The following is an 18,759-nucleotide window of genomic DNA, read 5'->3' on the forward strand; positions in this document are numbered from 1 at the left end:
TCCTGGCCAGGAGAGCTGCTCCATGGGAGTCATTATCAGCTCATTCAAGTTAAAGTAACCCTGAAGCTGCTCTAACTGACAGTTTGGCTCCGGGAAGTCTTCATGGATGGGGGAAGGAGAGATGAAGGGTGGAAAGGTCAGTGTCAACAAGCCACCTATGCACTGTTTTCCAAGGTGTGCTTAGCACTGCTCTGACACACCTAAGTATCTGACTATTAGTGTTTCTAAAATACACAAGGGAGGATTCTGATCTCATGCTGGTTTTACATAATTTACTCATTGTTTAAAATGGCACCTTATCTTGAGTCTTACGAAAACTTCTTTAAATTCATGTCTAATGACTGTTGAAATTCTATGCTTTTTAAACTGCTTGAAAAACAAAACATTATTGTAAACAGATACTTTCCAGCACCATGTCCTCAAACTTTTGCATTTTAAATAACCTCAGAAACAGAACATGAGTCTCTTGGTGAAACAGCTGAGCGCTGGAAGAGTGTTGTGTGTTTTGACATATAAATAAGCACACTAACATCCCACTTAGCTTCAGAACTCCTTCAGTTATATTCATGATAGGAATTCAGAAACATCAGTCTGTTCACTACAACCCAATACTTGCACTAGCTTCACATTCTAAAAATCAATAGCTTTGCATTACAATGGTGAAGATTCATATCTTGTTAATTAATGTACTCAGTTTCGTATCGGCTAGTACACAGGAGACACAGGGAAAGAGAGACAGGTACCATCCAAGATCACACTTGGTAATGGCACACTAATAATCAGACTAACCCCCACGCCAATGCAAAATTTAGGATCAGAAAGTTATCCCAGAAAGAAAATATAGTTGTGCACAAATCCTCTTATTTAGTAAGTGATTCCCCTGTTGCATGTTTAAATGTACCTTTACAGTATGGATAAGTGCTCTTCACTCAGTCAAACAGCTTGTATATAAACTTACTTATATATATTTCCATGCTAGGCTGGGTTGTCTGGTTTTTTTTTAAGCTGGTTGGTTGTTTTTCCTTGAACAGTTTGCATATTAGATTGTGAGCTCCTCAGGAATGTAATATGTCTTACCTATGGTCTGTGAAGTGCTGTATAAATTTAGACTGCTACATTTGAGCAGTCTGTAATAGCTGAATAAGTGATAAGTTCTGCTGTGCTTATCAGCCTTCTGCCACTTGTGCCCACCCAACCAGACACTGATGGGAGCACTGCCCAAATATCTCTGATGGTATCTAGTAATTCACAATCTGTACTAATATCTGTGGCATTCAGTGTTGACAACTCTTCTGGTTTTATCACAAATCTCCCGATATTTGCTGTGTTGCTTTAAGTCCCAGCTCTGAGATTCATGGAATTACGTGAAACCTCATTGTTTTCCACCCCAAGTAAATTTCTAGCCCTCATGGTTGCAGACTAAAGCTTGAAAATGTGAATTCTAAGCGTATGTCTATACTGCAGTTAGACACCCGGGCTGGCCCAGACCAGCTGACTCAGGCTTCCGGGGCTCAGGCTAAGTGACTGTTTAACTGCGGTGTAGACATTCAGGCTCAGGCTGGAGCCCAGGCTCTAGGGCCCTGCAAGGTGGGAGGGTCCCAGAACTCAGAGTGCACATAAGCCCAAACATCTACACCACAATTAAACAGGCCCTTAGCCCGAGCTCCGCAAACCTGAGTCAGCTGGCATGGGCCAGCCACAGGTCTCTAACTGCAGCGTAGAAATACCAGTTAGGCACAAACAGAGGGCAAATATTTTAAAAAGTCCCCCAAAATTATTATTTTTAAAAGTCTTATGATTTTTAAGCCAATCTCATTATTATTGAGGCTTGACTCATGATTTCAAATACTCTGGTTGGCAATACTGTGTGGTTTTGCCAATTCCCTACGAATCCAACAAAATGAGACATAAGACACAGCTGACCAAAGGAGATTCTTTGTGATGCAGGGGCTTTGCTGGCAATCCATAACTATCCAGTGCCTATGCCTTAAGCCAACGGTTTGATTAAGCTATCGAGGATCATACACTGTAATGGATAAGTACCATACACGAGTATGGTGTGCCAAAAAGCCTAAGCATATGGATCACCTCGCTTTGCTGAGGGAATGTCAACGTGAACTTCCAAGCTGAGTCTGTGTGTCTGTTTTAGGAAAATATCAGCAATAATCCAGATTTCAGCAGTTGGAAAAAATTTGAAAGATAAAAATAATGTTTCTGCAGCTGCACAAAGTGATTATTTTGGCTGGTTTGAATTAGGCAAACTGGAGACAGGAATCATCATCATGGAGTTCCCTCATATCTCTCTATAGGCAGATCCTGTATGAGTGGCCAAAACATGATTTGACAGCCCAGTTGACTTAGGCCTGAATGTGTAGCTCATTAGGGTCTGAAAAGTAGTTCTGCACAGAAAAGTACTGTATAATATTAAATACGAAGAAGGTCCTCACATTTTAATAAAATCCCCATCACCGCAATTGCTCAGCGATTTAACTTCTCCCTACAAATATGACTAACTTAGCATTTCTAAATCCCTTTGCAACCATCACAATAATACTTCCTTTTTGTTTTTCTTTTAATGAGGATTCAATATGAATATAGAAAGTCTGGAATGAGCTCATTTAGAGAAAGGTACAATTAAAAAAATATTAGCACTTTTTAAACGTGAAACAGAAATCATTTGATAGTGTTCAAAGTTTTTTCTAAATCTCTTTAAAATATTCCACTTCAGTCATCTCACAAACCTTTAAATATTCTCTGTGAAGCTTTGTTATTTTGTAATCCCAAATTTAAACATTTCTCTACAATTTCTGAGTTGTCAGGCTTCTCCGTAGTGTGAATCACATCTTAGAAGAAAGGCTGCCTCATGAATCACTTCTCCTCTCAGTCTAAACTGTTTGGACTATCTCCCGTTTCATTTGCAATTACACAACATCCCTGCGTCAATTACCGCAATTGCTGACATGGAATTGTAGCATTTGGAAAGTACTGAATGCATTTTTAGCTGTCTTTTAACACAGTTTAAATGAGAAGCCAGCATCATGTGACAAGCCAGCTCTCCATGGATCACTGACAAGGGCTCCAAGGACCACAGTTTGTAAACTTGTGTGCTATAACTTAATACATTTCATCATTGGAATGGCCCAGAAAATTAAATTGATTGTTGCTCTATAATTGCAATAAGCAGACATAGAGACTGAATTCTGATGACTGGACAACAAGAAATTCCAATGGGAAAATGAAAACAAGCTGTTATGAGTTCAGTTTGTACTCCCTGTATTCCGGCTCAATCCACTGAGTTTGTTAGATCAGGCATTTAGTAGGCATATACATTATGCACTACATGTCAAGTATACCATTCAGCATCAAGTGTGATATCTTATTAAAATTAACTTGCTGTACATGTTACCTAAGAGTCAGCAGCAGCTGTAGTTATAAACAGTTGAGAGTTTTCCTACCTGCTTGATGGGTTTACTCTCGGTCATGTTTAAAAGGTGCATTTAGGCTCTCAAGTTGCCATGAGCCTAACTAATGAATGACAGTTTACGGCCTGTTCAACTGATCTGGAAACTATGGAAAGCAATTTGCCCTAAATAAGTTTTCCTCTGATACAATATGTGCTGCAAAATACATATGCAACGTGTTGATTATATTAGGTCACCATACATGTTGCCATAGAAGAAAAGAAATTATCTTCAGAGCTGTAGCTCTTATGGCATTACCTCAGCTGAAGACTGAGAGAAACTAACTCTAACAAAGTACAGAATTACTTTATAAAATATAGTCATTTATTAACAACATGTTGCTTCACACCTTTAACTCAAAAAATGCAGAGAGAAAGAAGATATTAGCTAACCTTTGTTGTACATATTGGTTGGTACTTGGACGTCACTCAGGCTGATGTTCACAGGCAAGTTATTGAAGTGGTCATTTGGCACTAGAATGAACTCCTTCCCAAGTTCCAAAAAGTTTCCTTCTTCATCTCGTTCATTTATGAGAACAGCGTTGAAGTATTCATACTGCAACAAAAATTCGCATTCAGTTATTACACCCTCTGAACAATTTTCTTAATTTTAATCCATTCATTCACCTATGTAATATTTATTAGCATATGTTTTTGTCTAAACCAGAAGAACATGATATAAAAAGCTACACATTTTTAGGAGCTTAAAGATTCATTTTAGGAAACTAGTACATGTGCACTTCTTTCTGAAAACAATTTAATAGCTGTGAATGCACATCCCTCTTAACGCTAAATGGTAAGGGCAGTCCAACCCCATTGTACACAAAAGAAGTACTATTTTAACACAAAGTTTTCTCAATCTAAACCATTTGTTGCACAATTATGTACTGGTAAAAGTCTCTCTTTTTAGCTTAATATTTTCCATCAATTCGAGAACTGCTATTAGTGATGTACTGAAAGCATTCTGACTTCACCAAGTATGTTAAAAGGAATTGGCTAAAACCTATGACAGCAGAATTTTATAGCATTTTTCTCCTAGGTTTTTATACTACTTCAACCATAATTTGGATTGACTGGCATCTCTTAAAGAAAAGGAGTTATCTATTTCATGCTGAACATCACAAATACATATTACAAAAGGTTTCATACAATCCAACTTCAACTTTGACAGTAATTTAAATCTAGATTTGACTTTTTTCTGGAGAAAGAAATCATCATCTGTATGTGTAAAGACTCCTAAATGGTATTTGGCTTCTTCTGGAAAAAGTATAACAAGATAAGCAAAAGTGATTTAGATAAAATTATTGATGGGGGGGTGCATGAGAGTGTGGGTGTGTACGTGAGAAAGAAAAAAAAAAGAGAGAGAGAGACCTAGCTCAAAAACAGGGATTCTAGCAAACTTTGGAGGCAACTAGCAGCAGTACATAACCCCTTTTTAATCTTTCAACCTTTGAAAACAAAAAAGTTTTTCAAATGTCTACTAACTGTAAAAGATCCAAATATAGTATCTTTGACAAAGCCCATGAAGTTGAATCCCAGTCATTGTTATAACTAAGTACACGATTATAAATAATAATAGGACACAGAGACTAGATACATAATCCTGTGGAAATTAACTTTATAGGATTTCTTCTTTATATTTATTAGGGTAAAAGGATAGCTACTGAGCATAGAAACAGATAAATGATACACGATTGGTACCTGAAAGCTTTAAATGCTTTGAAAAGTGTCATTTTTCAATTTTACATGCAACTAGTTTTACTGAGCTAATGCAAACAACTAATACCTTGTAGTTCATGTATTTCTACTGAAACATTCATCACCTTACAATCAACATGCCTGAGGCAGAGTCCTATACAGCACAGTCACTCTCTCAGCTGTTGTTGTCCTGGCTATGCAGGAAGAAAGACAGAGTACAAGAGATGTGGTTTAATTAGGCCACAACTTTATCTCATCTGGGAACTACCCAGCATTAAATCATATAGTGCTGATCATCAGTCTTTCCTTAATCTTTTCCACCTATCTGAGAGGGCTCCCATTGGCTCTCCCCGCTCACAACCTGTTGCTGGGTCCCCAGCACCCACCCCTTGTATGAGGATTAAGGGAGCTGGGGAAAGGGGTTTTTCTCCCCACTGTACCAGACGTTAGGAGTCCCAATCCATCTTTCCTCAGCTTCTTTAGGGGATGCCTCCCTATAAGTCCACCTCCGACTCCAGTTTATTAGGGAACCAGACCCCTGATGAACAATTGCTTGCCAAGTTCCAACCACATGAATTTTACAACCTATCTTACCTACTGTTTATTTGGGCTACCGAGAGGAAAGTGGAAACACACACCCTGCCCAGGCCAATCCAGTGGTGAGGAAAAATTCCTTCCCAGCCTGAAAAAGGTGACGAGCATGATGCAAAACAGCAAGGCCCAAAACCTGGTCCCTACTCAGAATGCCACCCTGGACAAGGGGGAGGGCTTATAAAACCTCCTTAGGGAGTGGGAGTCAACAGGCTTATGTTGTGCCAATGTGCCAAAGAGCCCTGTAGCGGGGGTGGTCACCCGCTCAGGCCTTAAAGGGCTTAAAACAGCCCAGGAGACGGCTGTGGCTGGGAGCAAGCATTGCCCCAAGCTGATTGGGGGAAGCAGGCTCAGCTGTGGCCACACCCCAATCAGGGCTCAGCTGGCTCTTATAAGAGGACAGTGGGCCAGGAGCAGGCAGAGTCTCCTCTAGCTGTTGAGAGAGATGGGCCTGGCTGCTGGGGAGTGTACTAGAATACCTGAGGTGAAGTAGGGCTGGGGAAGGCCAGAGGAGCTGGGAGGCTCCAGACTGGAAAAGCCCCAGGCAGCAGGTCTGGCAGATAGCCTAAGATAGGTACTGGGGTCGCAGGGGGCAGCCCCCGCGTAGGCAGAGGCAGCAGGTCCAAACCCCCCTTGCCTGTGATGATTGGCTTATACACTACAGTCTGCCCCAGTGTGGGGGCTCAATAGTGACTGGCAGTTGCCAAAGACTGAGGCAAGTTGGGGATAGTGGGTGGGGGTTCCCTGGGGAGGGGAGACCCAAAGACTTTGGGGGTACTGCCAGGGAACAGCACCCTGGGTAAAAGGGGCACCGGGGGCCAGTGGCAAGTGGGACACTGGCCTGCAGAGGGTGCTCTGGAGGCTGGAAGAGCTAATTCCCTGAGAGACCAGCAGGAGGTGCAGCAGAGCCGAGTCTTGCCCCGTAACAGCCTGCGTCTCAGGCCCACAAGGAGGCAGCGTATTCAAAAAGGAAGAGAACAAACAAGGGAGGAGCACTCCTTAAAGTCACCGACCGTCCTCTTTCCTTTGCTGGCCCACACACAGCACCTTCCCACCACTAAGGCTGCAGAAGATCAGGGAGCACATTAGTACTTTTTACATTACTAAATATTAATGCGTCTAATCATATGATGGCAAGTTGTGCGTGCCTTGCATTTCATTGCCATTGACAATGGAACTTTTCTGCTTTTTTTAAACACATTTTCATAAACATGTAAATCAAAATTCAACCACAGTATATTTAAATATTACAGCTTTTAAAAGAAAGGTGCAATGCCTTCATTCCCTGAATTTCTGCTCTTGCTAATTCTGGTACAATTCCATTGACTTCATTGATAAAACTAACAGCAGAATGTGGCTTATCCTGTTAATATACTAAGTTCTTGAAAAAGAAAGGCATAAATGGTATGGAAATAGTCAAGTACACACAATATGTGAAGAAATTGGTCAGATTGCAATTTGGCCATGAAAAGCATGCGAGTCACGAATAAAAGCACACTGCTGGCATACTTTGCTTTCCTTCATCAGTTTGGTTATTCCTTTCCCAAATGAATTAATCAGTAGACATCCTCCTTCACTATGTTCTGTTGAAAGGAAAAGTAATTTACAATTGTAAATGTTAAATTGCCAGGCTAGTTGGGTATTAAAATTTGTTAGGCTCGAAATAAAATACACTACTACTTTTGCAATTAAAGGGTTTTTCTTTGTTTGATTAACTTTTTAGGCCTGAGTCTATGGTTTGTGTTTTACAATTGTGGAGATGTTTGCGGAATAATCCGATTATGTAAACTATACAGTAAAACCAAATTGAAATGTATGTTCATCCATCAATTATTCTAAAGGCATTAAAGTCCATAACAAAAAACATTCGATTTTATTAACATCTCCCCTAAACCTTTTTTTGTCATGCTGAATGAACAAAAATAATTTATTTGTTTTTTTCTTTTCTTAAAAATCGTGCCATAGAGAACACATATCAGGTAAGCTCTGCAGCTGAAACGGTGAGCATTGAGGTTAGGAAGAGATTGGCATCTAGGCAGTAATGTTGTATAGTGGTTTCTTCTGTGCACATTTGCTACTGCTTCCCAGGAAAATATTGCCTATGACAGCTGAAAGGTGGTAGGAGGAAAATTAAAAATTGGATTAAAAATAGTGAAGTAAATCCATCGGGCACTCTGACACTACATTTGAGATAATGCCCTAGGGAAAGGGAAGAAACTCTTATTTGCTGACAACACAGATACTCCAGCTGCTAAGCGCGAAGAGAAAATGACTTCAGTTTAATCTTGTCAACCTCGGATGCAACCTTAACAAGGTGAGCTCCCACAGTGCGCAATATGACATGCCAAAAACATATTAGCCTGATAAACAGCAAAATGATTATTTGGGTTAGGAGTACTGTGAGACTGATTGTGATATGACCAAACAGTGAGATTATTCTAACATTGTACGTAAAGAGCCATGCACAGTTAGTGACAAACTAAAGCAAAATCATTACAAGGAAATCCATTAACATAATTTATTACAGAGATATTACTTAAAACCTGTACAAGAACATTAATATTCTAGAGTGCATTTGTGTCTGCTATTGTGAAACTGTATTTTACACATTCGCTATTATACATCACCACCACCTTTGTAATAGGCAGGTTTCTGAAAACTATCTAGCATTTTTGATGCCCACCCACTCTATAATGAGCAAACGCATAGCAACTTGGGAGAACTAAAAATTTAAAGAGAAATCTCTGCTTTCATTTCTTTTTTTTTAAAGCTTTTCCTTGTTAAGAAAACCTTCCAAGCCAAACTGATTCGTAGAGCTCAGAGGAACAAGCAGCTGAACTACTCTACTTCAGCAAGAGCAGAGACGAGCCAAAAGATCCTTCATGAGCTATGCACATTGATTATAAAATGACTCCACTGAGTTTGGGGTGCATTTCAAAGAATTATATCACTAACAGTCCCAAAATTTTTAGGCTGGGCCTGTACACAGTGGGTGCAACAGTGGTAAAAAGGAACCTGTTATGTTTGGGTGGGTGGGTGGGGTGGCGAGTTGCTAAAAATTGTTTGTAGGTTAATTCAATATGCAGAGACTGATTCTGACAGGAAAGCTTCAACTGTAATTTGCTTTATTTTAAAGCCTGTTTAAATACGAATGTTTGTGACAAATTCCTGCCACAGTAGCTGATGTGTGTTGAATGATGTCTCTGGACAGCTACCAGGACCAACCATAAACTGCCAGGAGACTGGATTCTTGCAAAGGGTATAGTAGAAAAACATCCTGGGAAAAATGCAAGGCTTGTGGGATGTTAAAGCCACGAGAGAAAGATTTCTCCTTCCCCCCCGCCACCAGAGAAATGGTGTGACCCAAGACCATGGGGAAACTTTTGGGCTACAAGCCTCAACTCAGCAAGGTACTTAGTCATGTGCCCTATTCAAGCACTTGAGTAGTTCCATCGACTTCAGTAGGAACCTTGCTGAATCCAGATGCTAGTGAGTGAGTTAAGCTATAAAAAAGTGCTCGAAGTATACTGCAGTACTGTTAGCTCTCTACAAGAACTTCTGCAAATGAATGCAATTATTCTGAGATGAACGCCATTCTTTTGACTGCTGACATTTTTTTTCCAGAGTAAACAAATCTTGTGATGCTTTAAGTGGTTTATCATAAAAATATCTGATAAATATTTTTAATACAATATTTACTTTTTGAAATACAAATATTTCCTTTTTATTTAAAAAGGAAAAACATTGTATTAAATCATTCTGACCCAGTTTTCACTTACATTCTAAGTACTCCCCTTTAAGTTGTAATAATAAACACAATTCAGTTGGCTGCTGTCTTACTTTAAAATTGTGAAATCACATTATTGCAGAACAATTTGAATGAAAGAGAATAACTTTGTTTCTTGTTAAATTAATGTGGCAGGTCTTCTGAAGATACATAAAGTGGTTTTCTGAGTAAGTACAAGAAAAATACACACATGGGTTATCAGGACTGTGAAAACCTAAATACAACACATGTAGGGGGAAAAATTACAGTAGTGATTCCAGTTAGTTACAGGAGACAGAGATGTACAGTAACTCCTCACTTAAAGTCGTCCCAGTTAACACTGTTTCATTATTAGGTTGCTAATCTATTAGAGAACATACTCGTTTAAAGTCACACAACGTTCTGTTATAAGGTTGTTTGGCTTGTCCCCCTCCACCTGGCGCTGCAGGGTTGGGGTACGGGGGCTTGCCCCATTCCGCCTGTCTGGTGCTCCTGCCAGGGAGCAGGGTTGGGGCGCAGGGGCTTGCCCCGTTCCGCCCACCTGGTGTTCCAGCTGGGGAGCACAGTCAGGGTGTGGGGGCTTATCCCACTCCGCCTGCACAGCATTTCAGCTGGGGAGCGGGCAAGCCCCCGACCGCACTCCCCAGCAGGAGCACTGGGCAGGCAGAGTGGGGCAAGCCTCCACACCCCGACCCCACTACGCCTCACCTCAACCAAGCTTCACAATCATCATTGGTGAGAACAGTATTAAATAGTTTGTTTAAAATTATACTGTATATGTATACAATGTCTTTTGTCTGGTGAAAAAAATTCCCTGGAACCTAACCCCCCCCCCAGCCATTTACATTAATTCTTATGGGGAAATTGGATTTGCTTAACATCATTTTGCTTAAAGTAGCATTTTTCAGGAACATAACTACAACACTAAGTGAGGAGTTACTGTATTAGTATTGCAAGTATGTAGTTGTTACCATCATTTTCATTTAGTTGTTGCATTACTTCAGAGACACTATAATATTGGGCATATAAGATTGTTTTACCAATATACTTGAAATGGAGAATGCATTATTCCTGAAGGACACCCTGTAAGCAGATTTCAGAGTGGTGGCCGTGTTAGTCTGTATCAGCAAAAACAACGAGGAGTCCTTGTGGCACCTTAGACTAACAAATTTATTTGGGCATAAGCTTTCATGGGCTAAAACCCACTACATCAGATGCATGGAGTGAAAAGTACAGTAAGCAGTAACCCAAGCTCAAGTCAGTAATTGCAGAGTAGACACAGTCAGTGGGACTTAGGGTATCAACTGAAAGCTCCTAAATCTCTTTTGAAAATGGAACTTAGGTGCTCTCAAATTTCACTCTTACTGTCTACTTTAAATGCAGTACAGAAACATTAACAGAAGAGGGTTTCGTTTTTCTTTTCTTTTCAATAAACATGAGAACTTTATTGGCCTTTATTTAAACCAAATGTTTTGGAGAATCTGCCACAAGCCTGTAACTTTTCACTTAAAAAGAACCCTTCTGCAAAAGCAAGAAAACAAATATTGACACGTAGTGCTTCTATAGCATCTTCCATTAGAGGATCTCAAAGCATCCTGCAAACGCTATTGATACAAGCTTCATATTACTCCCGTGAAATAAGAACCAGTGTTCTTCATTTTACGGACAAGAGAAACAAAGGCACAATATTGTAAAGCAAGTCTAAGGTAGAACCCAGATCCTCTGACTCCATATTGAACCCTATTTTTCCTCAAGAGACTATAGATATTATTTTCACAGCATAAGAAAAGAACCACTGTACCATATTTCACTGTCACGTTAAAATGAATATTCTATTAGTATGGAGTAGATCAGAAGACATGTGCACAATGTTTATTACACAAAATTCACAGGGTCTGAGAACTTGTGCCAAGTTTCAAAAATATCTAGACGCAGTTCGGAGCAAACTTAGGCCAATTATTATTTGATGGAAACCATGTGAAATGCAGAGTTTCATGGATTTGGCTTAAAAAATCAAGTGAAATTCAATGAGTCTTCATTTGAACCTGAATGTCAAAGCAAAAAGAGCCCAGTACAAAGAGATGCAAACACTCAAAGTGAACCGAAGAAAAAGGAATTCATAACCCCCTGAAAACTACCACATTCCACACAGCTTTATTCTGCACCCACATCACCGAAAAGACATTCGCCTGAGACTAATTCCAACTTCTCTTTTTTTTTTAAACTACATGCATAGAATATGAAATGTCCAGACAGACAAGAGTTCCACACATATGTACTGAACAGTTACTCTTCATTTTTAAAAATCTAAATTTTTGCAACTGATTTAATTAAAAAAAAGACTTTGCAGGGAATTGCTCATTCACAATAAACCGCACGAAAAAGGATCAAAAATGCAGGATTCAGGCCCTAGATGTTGACAAAGATTTTGTGTGCGCTTAACTCTATGCACTGTGAGTACTCCCACTGAAGTCAACAGGGCTACTCCCAGTGCATAAGGTGATGCATATGCTTCGGGTTTTGCAGGACTGGCACTCAAATCACTGCTTTTCATGTGTAAAAGCTGCATGAAGTACCATTTAAAGCATTCCCATTAATACACTCTTACCCTCATGCTCTGAGAAGTCTCAGCATTTTCCAGCTTTAGTTTCACATTCCAGTTTTAATAGTAATTATGGGTAAACTTTTCAAAAAGCATCTAAGTGACTTAGAAGCCTAAGTCTTAGTCTACAATACCAAAAATAATCACACCCCCCAGCAGACATGCTATGCTATGCTATGCTATGCTATGCTATGCGATGCTGGCAAAATCCCTGGCATAGACACAACTATGGTGACAGAAGAGGGCTTCATCAGCTTAGCTAATGTCATTCAGGGAATTGGTGTAGCTATGTTGGTGGAAGAATGCCTGTCAACTTACAACGAGCCTCCAACGAGGGGGCTCTGCTGGGATAGCTATGCTGGCAAAAGTTCTGTGGTGTAGCCTTTCAAGCCTTGAAAAATGAATGGGACTTAGGGCCCTAAGTCACTTATATGTTTTTGAAAATTTTATCCATTTAGCCTAACCTTCCACAAAAGGAGACCCATGGGATCTCCGGACTTTCATTGATTATTGGGTTGTGAATCACAGGATTTGGGACACCATCTTGCACAAATCCAAAATCAATGGGACCTGCACTGGGAATGACCTTTTACATTTTCTGTAACCCTCTTTGAAGATGCACAAAACTCATTATTTAGCACTACTCCATCTCAATTTACACTACCAGCCAGAGTTATAAGCCTGCTTCTCCCCCTTGAATCTGCTGTCAGTTTCATCTTAGAAACTGAGGATGCAGTCAGCATCAGCAGCTTCTACAGAAGTGGGGGGGAAAGCAGAGCTGCAGCAAAATCAATGTAGTATTATTTCTTAAATGTCTCTTCATCTTTTCCTTGGATAACAGATACTAACCTGCCAGATAGATTTCTAAACCATAGCTTTTTGGTAACCTGTTATACAACAATAAAAAATGTTAAAGAAGATTTTGAAGTGGGTAAATTGAAAAGTTTTTAAATTAAATCAATGTGGCACTGCACAGGTATTCGCCTGTACATAGCAAATTGCAGTACAGGGGCCTACGGTTATAAAAGGCAGATAATGTAGGTTTTAACATCAAGGAGCCCTGTGGCAGATTGTCACTATTTGTCCCTGCCTCATCCATCTCAACGTTTGAATGAGACAAGACTTTTTGAATAAAAGCCATACATATAAAGTTAGCAGACACTGTAAGATAATATTAGTTTGTCACTGTGTAACTCATATCTAGCCACAGCTAAAAATCTGTATGCTCACATTATATCCAAAATTTAGTTGTACAAAACTGAAGCAGCTATTGAAGTTCACGTGAATAAACACAAAGTAGATTAAGACAAGACCTTTAGAATGAGGCACTAAGACAGTAGATGGCAGTACAAAGCACAGCTGAACTGAATCCTGCCTAGTGGGACAGCCTTGCTGTGATCAGTGATTCATGAATAGAACTGGTCAAAACCTGAGTTTCTGGTTTGTGGGAAATTTTGACATTTTGAAATTTCATTTCATTCAAACACACAACAGATATTTCTGAAATCTCCCATGAAGCGGAATTTCCAAAACAAATCAGTTTCAGACAATTTTCTTTCAGAATTTTGAAATTCATTTAGAATTACATGTTTATATTATTTTTACACTATTTCATGACATGTCAGTTGTAATAGTGCATAATATATGTCATATTATGACATAATAGCTGAAACATGTTGTATTGAACCACCACCAAACAGGTGATACTAATCTAGAAAAAAAGGTAAAATGGTTCAATCAATACTAATTAGCAGCTGCCCTTAGTGGTTTTCAAAATAAAATACAATCAATAGAATATTTCAACTATTATGTGTGATAAAATGATGTCAATACTATTAGTGCATAGGTTGCACTGACACTACTCAAGTGTCATGAAACAGTGTAAAAATACAAACATTAAAATTAAAATCTGAAACAAATTTTCAAAATATTCTGCAATTAATTTTTTCAAAACTTTTTTTTTTGTCTCAAAAGCCTTTTTGTGGGAATTTTAATTGAAACAGGCTTTTTCAAAATGTTTCAATTTCAACAAAAACAGCATTTGTAAAAAAATGTTAAAAAAAATAGTAAAAAAATAATTCCCAACCAGCTCTATTCATGAACAGGAAGAGGTCCAAGAGTCCCCATTTCGTTTCATGAAACTTCCATGAAACTTGCCAAAAATAAAAAAAAAAGAGTTTTCAGTTTTACAAAAACTGAACATTTTCCACAGGAATGTGAAATGTTTCCTCAGGAAAGTAGCAATTTGCATGGAAGCTGGAGGAAGGAACATGGGTCTACAGAAGGGAAGATCTTGAAAGAGGCACCAGAAAGTCAGTTTGTGTATAGATGGCTACAAATGCTAAACTGCAGTTGGAGAACTCTGTACATAAGCTGCTCTAACAGAGACAGATTTATGTAATAAGAATAGAGTCCTCAGTGTTATCGCCCAGGACTTCACACCTGAAATGCAGTGGCAGTGGTCGGTCTAGTAAGACTCACAGCATGGAATGTGCACCGCAGAAGACGACTGCCAGCATGGGCAGCGCGTGAACCACTGGCTGGGGGAGGCTAGCCTCCTGCCCTGCCCCTTCCACCCAAGGGCCTGCCAGAGCCCAGAGCTCCCGCACTGCGGCCGCCAGCCCCAGGCTAGCCCTGGAGCACCGTGAGGGAAGGTGGGCAGCTACAGCCTTCCCAGGCCCTGGAGCCGGGCCTCAGCCAGGAACGTCTGGGGGCGGAGCATGGGCTGGGCCACGCCTGGCTGTTTGTGCAGGCATAGCCTCCCCCAGCCTATGGTACCTGCCGCCCATGCCTGCCAGCCATTCAACTGCCATATTTGCATCTATGCTATCAGAGCAATGACCAGTTCGATTCCAGCTGGATCACACAGGCAGCCCTAATGCAATCCCAGGAAAACTAATAAGCAGCAATACTAAACTGACTTCCTAGTGCATCCTCCAAACTCTTCCCTTGCGCAACTCATGCTCTTCCCTCCAGCTTCCATGCAGGTTGAAATGGGTGTGGAACGGTAATATTTTCCAACCAGCTCTACTATTTGGCTTTCCTCTCTCTCTCTCTGGTGGAAAGCAACTTGGACCCCGATTGTTCAAAGTACAAGGCAGAGATGGACTGATGCACCCATGCAGAGCCACAATGGGTATGTCTACACTGCAATGTAAGCCCAGGATAAGTAAAACTCAAGTTAACAGACCCCGGGTTTATTATCCTAGGGCTTGAGCATCTATACTCATTTGCAATCCCAGGTTAGGAATTGTTGAACTCTGGGTCCCACCCTGGAACTCCAGCATCTACATTGCATTATACAGGCCCAAGTCCGATCACCCATATCCTAGACTTCCTACTGCCCTCCCAAAATGTGGCCACTCTAGCCCTTTGTTCGTGGTGCAGTGTGGGAAAACAAGAGTCAGCTTGAGGGACCATGATTCCCAGAGCATGAGGGACTGCATGCATCTACACTGAAAAGCAACAACACTTGAACCCTAAGTCCCTGCTTGACTCAGGCTTGGACACTCCATCCCCATGGCACCAAGTCCTTGGTTAGCGGGATATGTGTGTAGACAAAAGGAGGGTCAGGCTTGAGCCTAAATTCAAATTCTGGCTTACACTGCAGTATAAACATACCCAATGACTTCAAATGGCTATGCATTGGCACAACAGACACCTATGTGGTGTGTATTGAAGTACTGGGGCGCTAATTAATATTCTCCAGAAAACAGGTGAGCCATATGCAACACTCTAGATATAAACTGCAACTCTGAACAAATAAACATTATACTAGTTTCTTCTTTCCAAACAAGTCATTAAATACTGATCAACGAGGAGAACAAGCCAGTATTTCTCATGGTACTCAAACAACAACATGAGTTGCAATGTTTTGTTTTTTGGAGATTGGGGTTGTTTCTTTGTTTTTAAACAGCATGTTAAATTAATATTATTAACCACACCCAAAATATAAATAAATAAAGAGAGAGAGCATGCAACATTATTGAGTTTATTTGGAAATAAAATGAGAGATGAGATGTTGACCAAATGAACATATACAAATCCCCTTCAAAAGATTTATGACTCTCTTGTGTAATATAGCAATCTGGTCAGCTAAGTCTGAAGTTGGAATAACAAGACCACGTTGATGAGTTAATTTAATAAAAGAAACACATATCTCTGGAGCCACAGAGTTCTGCAGAAAAGAAACAACTGCATCTACTTTATTCATAAAAACTCTATTCATTTAAAAATTGTTTCAAGATTGTATAACAAAATAAAGCAATAATAATTAAAAAAAGATGTGGATTCATATAATGGTTGCAAAACAAAAATATTAAACCTAACATTAGATTTTTCAACTTTTAGATACATGCAGACATACCAGGCAATTCGCAAATATTCCATCCTCAGATACAAAGCCAGAATCTTACCAAGACATTTTAATTATCAGGATGATTTACAGGTTTGAAGAGTTATTCAAAACACTGCATGCATTCTTCTTTTTTAATTATATCCCACTGGGGATTTTAGAATTTTGAGTACATCATCGTTGATTTTTTCTTGCACCATGCTTGTACTGAATTATGTTAATTTCATTGTTAAATACAGAAATATAGAAAACTAACTTTAATAAATGTCAGTTTTATAGAATAGAACCCTTGTGATCTTTTGTGTCTTGATCAGCAAATCTGAGCCCCACCAAATGGAAACGTGCACACAGCTGCACAAGACAATTGATCAGAGCTGTCTCAAAATCCCTGTGTATATTTGGCTGAGCTAGGCTAGTATAGATTTTATAGGTTTAAAGTGTAGTTGTAATATGCATAAATAATCACTGATTTAAACAAGTAAATGATAGTCTTACATTAAAATAAGTGAATACTAATGCCTAACATCATACCATATAAAAATGGCTATTACCTTTATGTCTCCAAGCCTGATCTATTTTATATAACAAATAGTCAGGTCAACAACAACAAAAACAACAGCAGCAACACAAGGGTAGCTTGTATAAAATTAATTTGTCAGAATGAAGTCATAAAAATAGTTCACACTCTGTCCTTTTATCCCTTCTATTATGTGGAATTTAAACAAGCCATTCCTGCTAGATAAGAATACTTACTGAACAATTTACTGGTTTGATTATTCAGTGGTAGCATTCATTATGACTTTAATCTTAGTTTCTGAATTATGGTCAGACCGAAGCAGGGTTTAAGACTTTATCAATACAACTGAAGCCATAATTTAGGTTTTCAGAACAGATCAGCATTATTCATATTCCAGAAGGCATGAAGTTCTAGTCTGAAAACAAATCTGACTGAATAATTTGTAGATGTATTAATGGTCAGCCCCACTATCCAGCATGTTTCTCATTTTGTTTATATGCTATTTAAGAGTGCACAGGTAGAAAGTTTGGTGTGTGCAGCTAAAAGGTGATGTTGTTTGAGGAGCATGAGTCTGAAGAACTAGAAGCAGAATTTCATAAGTATATCATGATCAGCAGAACTGGAATCAGAATGCCTGTGTTCCCTGGAGGGACTGTTACTGTTGGGTCACCGGTGGAACAGAGACCATGGAGAGTTAGGCTGGAAGCAACTCAGCCACATGGACAGAGCATGCCACAGAGTTTAATAAAGTTTCACTTGTTCAACTTAACCTGCATTCGGCTTCACTCTTTGCTAATGAAACATGGCGGCAATATCTGAGTTGTGAATTCTCTGAAGTGCAGCAGCTGGCAAACTGAGCCATACAACTTGGTCTGACACCCCTCGGAGTCCTGAATATTGCAGACTCAAAGCTAGCCCAGCAGTGGACCAGGTGGAAGGAGACGTACAAGCTGTATACAGTCCTAACTACGCAGGAGGACGATGACAACAGCAGGAAAGTAAAACTGTTTACCTTATTGGGGAACTAGGCAGAAAGATTCGCACTACTGCCTCATGCCTCACAGTAGTCCTAGGAGCCCTGGGGACAAGTCCTCCACAAAGCAAAACAAATCTGCGGCGCGAAACAGATTTTTCACTAACAGACAGTCTGAAAAGGAGAGGACAGACCCCTAGGTTACTGCCCTATGCATAGTGACTGTTACATGGAATTCTGAAAACTTGACAGTCTCCCTAATTCAGGACAGGACAGACTGCAGCACTTTGGGACCATCACCTGCCGAAGTGGCTCCTTCCAGAAGGCGATCTCACATTAGCCAGATGCTTTGACATAGGATGTGCAGAGGCAGCCTCAAGAGATGGAAGCCCTAGGAGGCACAACACCCGCAGAAATACATGCAGTGAGACAAAAGCAAAGGAGATCAGGTGGCCAGGGTTCCATACCCATGAGTCAGATGCATATACAGTGGGAGACAGCATGAACAGGTAATGGAGAAGCGACCCGCACCAGGACAGCATTGCAAGCAATGTGGGAAGAGGAACCATTTTAGTAGCATGTGCACAAGCAGAGGAAAAATCTCAGAAAGATTAAATCAGACTTCTACATGAGTGGGGGTGGCATATCAGAAAGTGGTGTTGACCTAATAAGTCTCTCCTTCAGTCTGAGAGCATATGAGGTTCAGGCTGTCAGGCAGGAAAGCAACAAGGGACATTACCAAACTCTATGCATGCAACAATGGTAATAGGGAAATACCCTGTGTGATTTCAGCTGAAT

At 40.0% G+C, this 18,759-nt stretch overlaps 1 protein-coding gene across 11 annotated transcripts in view; it reads right to left on the reverse strand.

The window, feature by feature from the left end:
- Positions 1 to 18,759, reverse strand: part of CACNA2D3 (calcium voltage-gated channel auxiliary subunit alpha2delta 3) — a 702,225-nt gene that overhangs the window by 426,931 nt on the left and 256,535 nt on the right. For 7 of the 11 annotated variants that reach the window (XR_006292226.1, XM_043551412.1, XM_037904897.2 and 4 more), the window contains one exon: positions 3,854 to 4,016. Coding sequence is in view for 10 of the 11 variants with exons in the window: in XM_043551412.1 (XP_043407347.1) it covers positions 3,854 to 4,016 (163 nt within the window). In the remaining variant the exon portion in view is untranslated. Of the gene's footprint in view, positions 1 to 3,853; positions 4,017 to 5,246; positions 5,413 to 5,752; positions 5,993 to 18,759 lie in introns of those variants that run through there. The other 4 variants (XM_043551418.1, XM_043551414.1, XM_043551415.1 and 1 more) reach the window with 4 other exon arrangements.

This window comes from Chelonia mydas, chromosome 7 (genome assembly GCF_015237465.2).
Source record: "Chelonia mydas isolate rCheMyd1 chromosome 7, rCheMyd1.pri.v2, whole genome shotgun sequence".
In the NCBI taxonomy this organism is placed as follows: Eukaryota; Metazoa; Chordata; order Testudines; family Cheloniidae; genus Chelonia; species Chelonia mydas.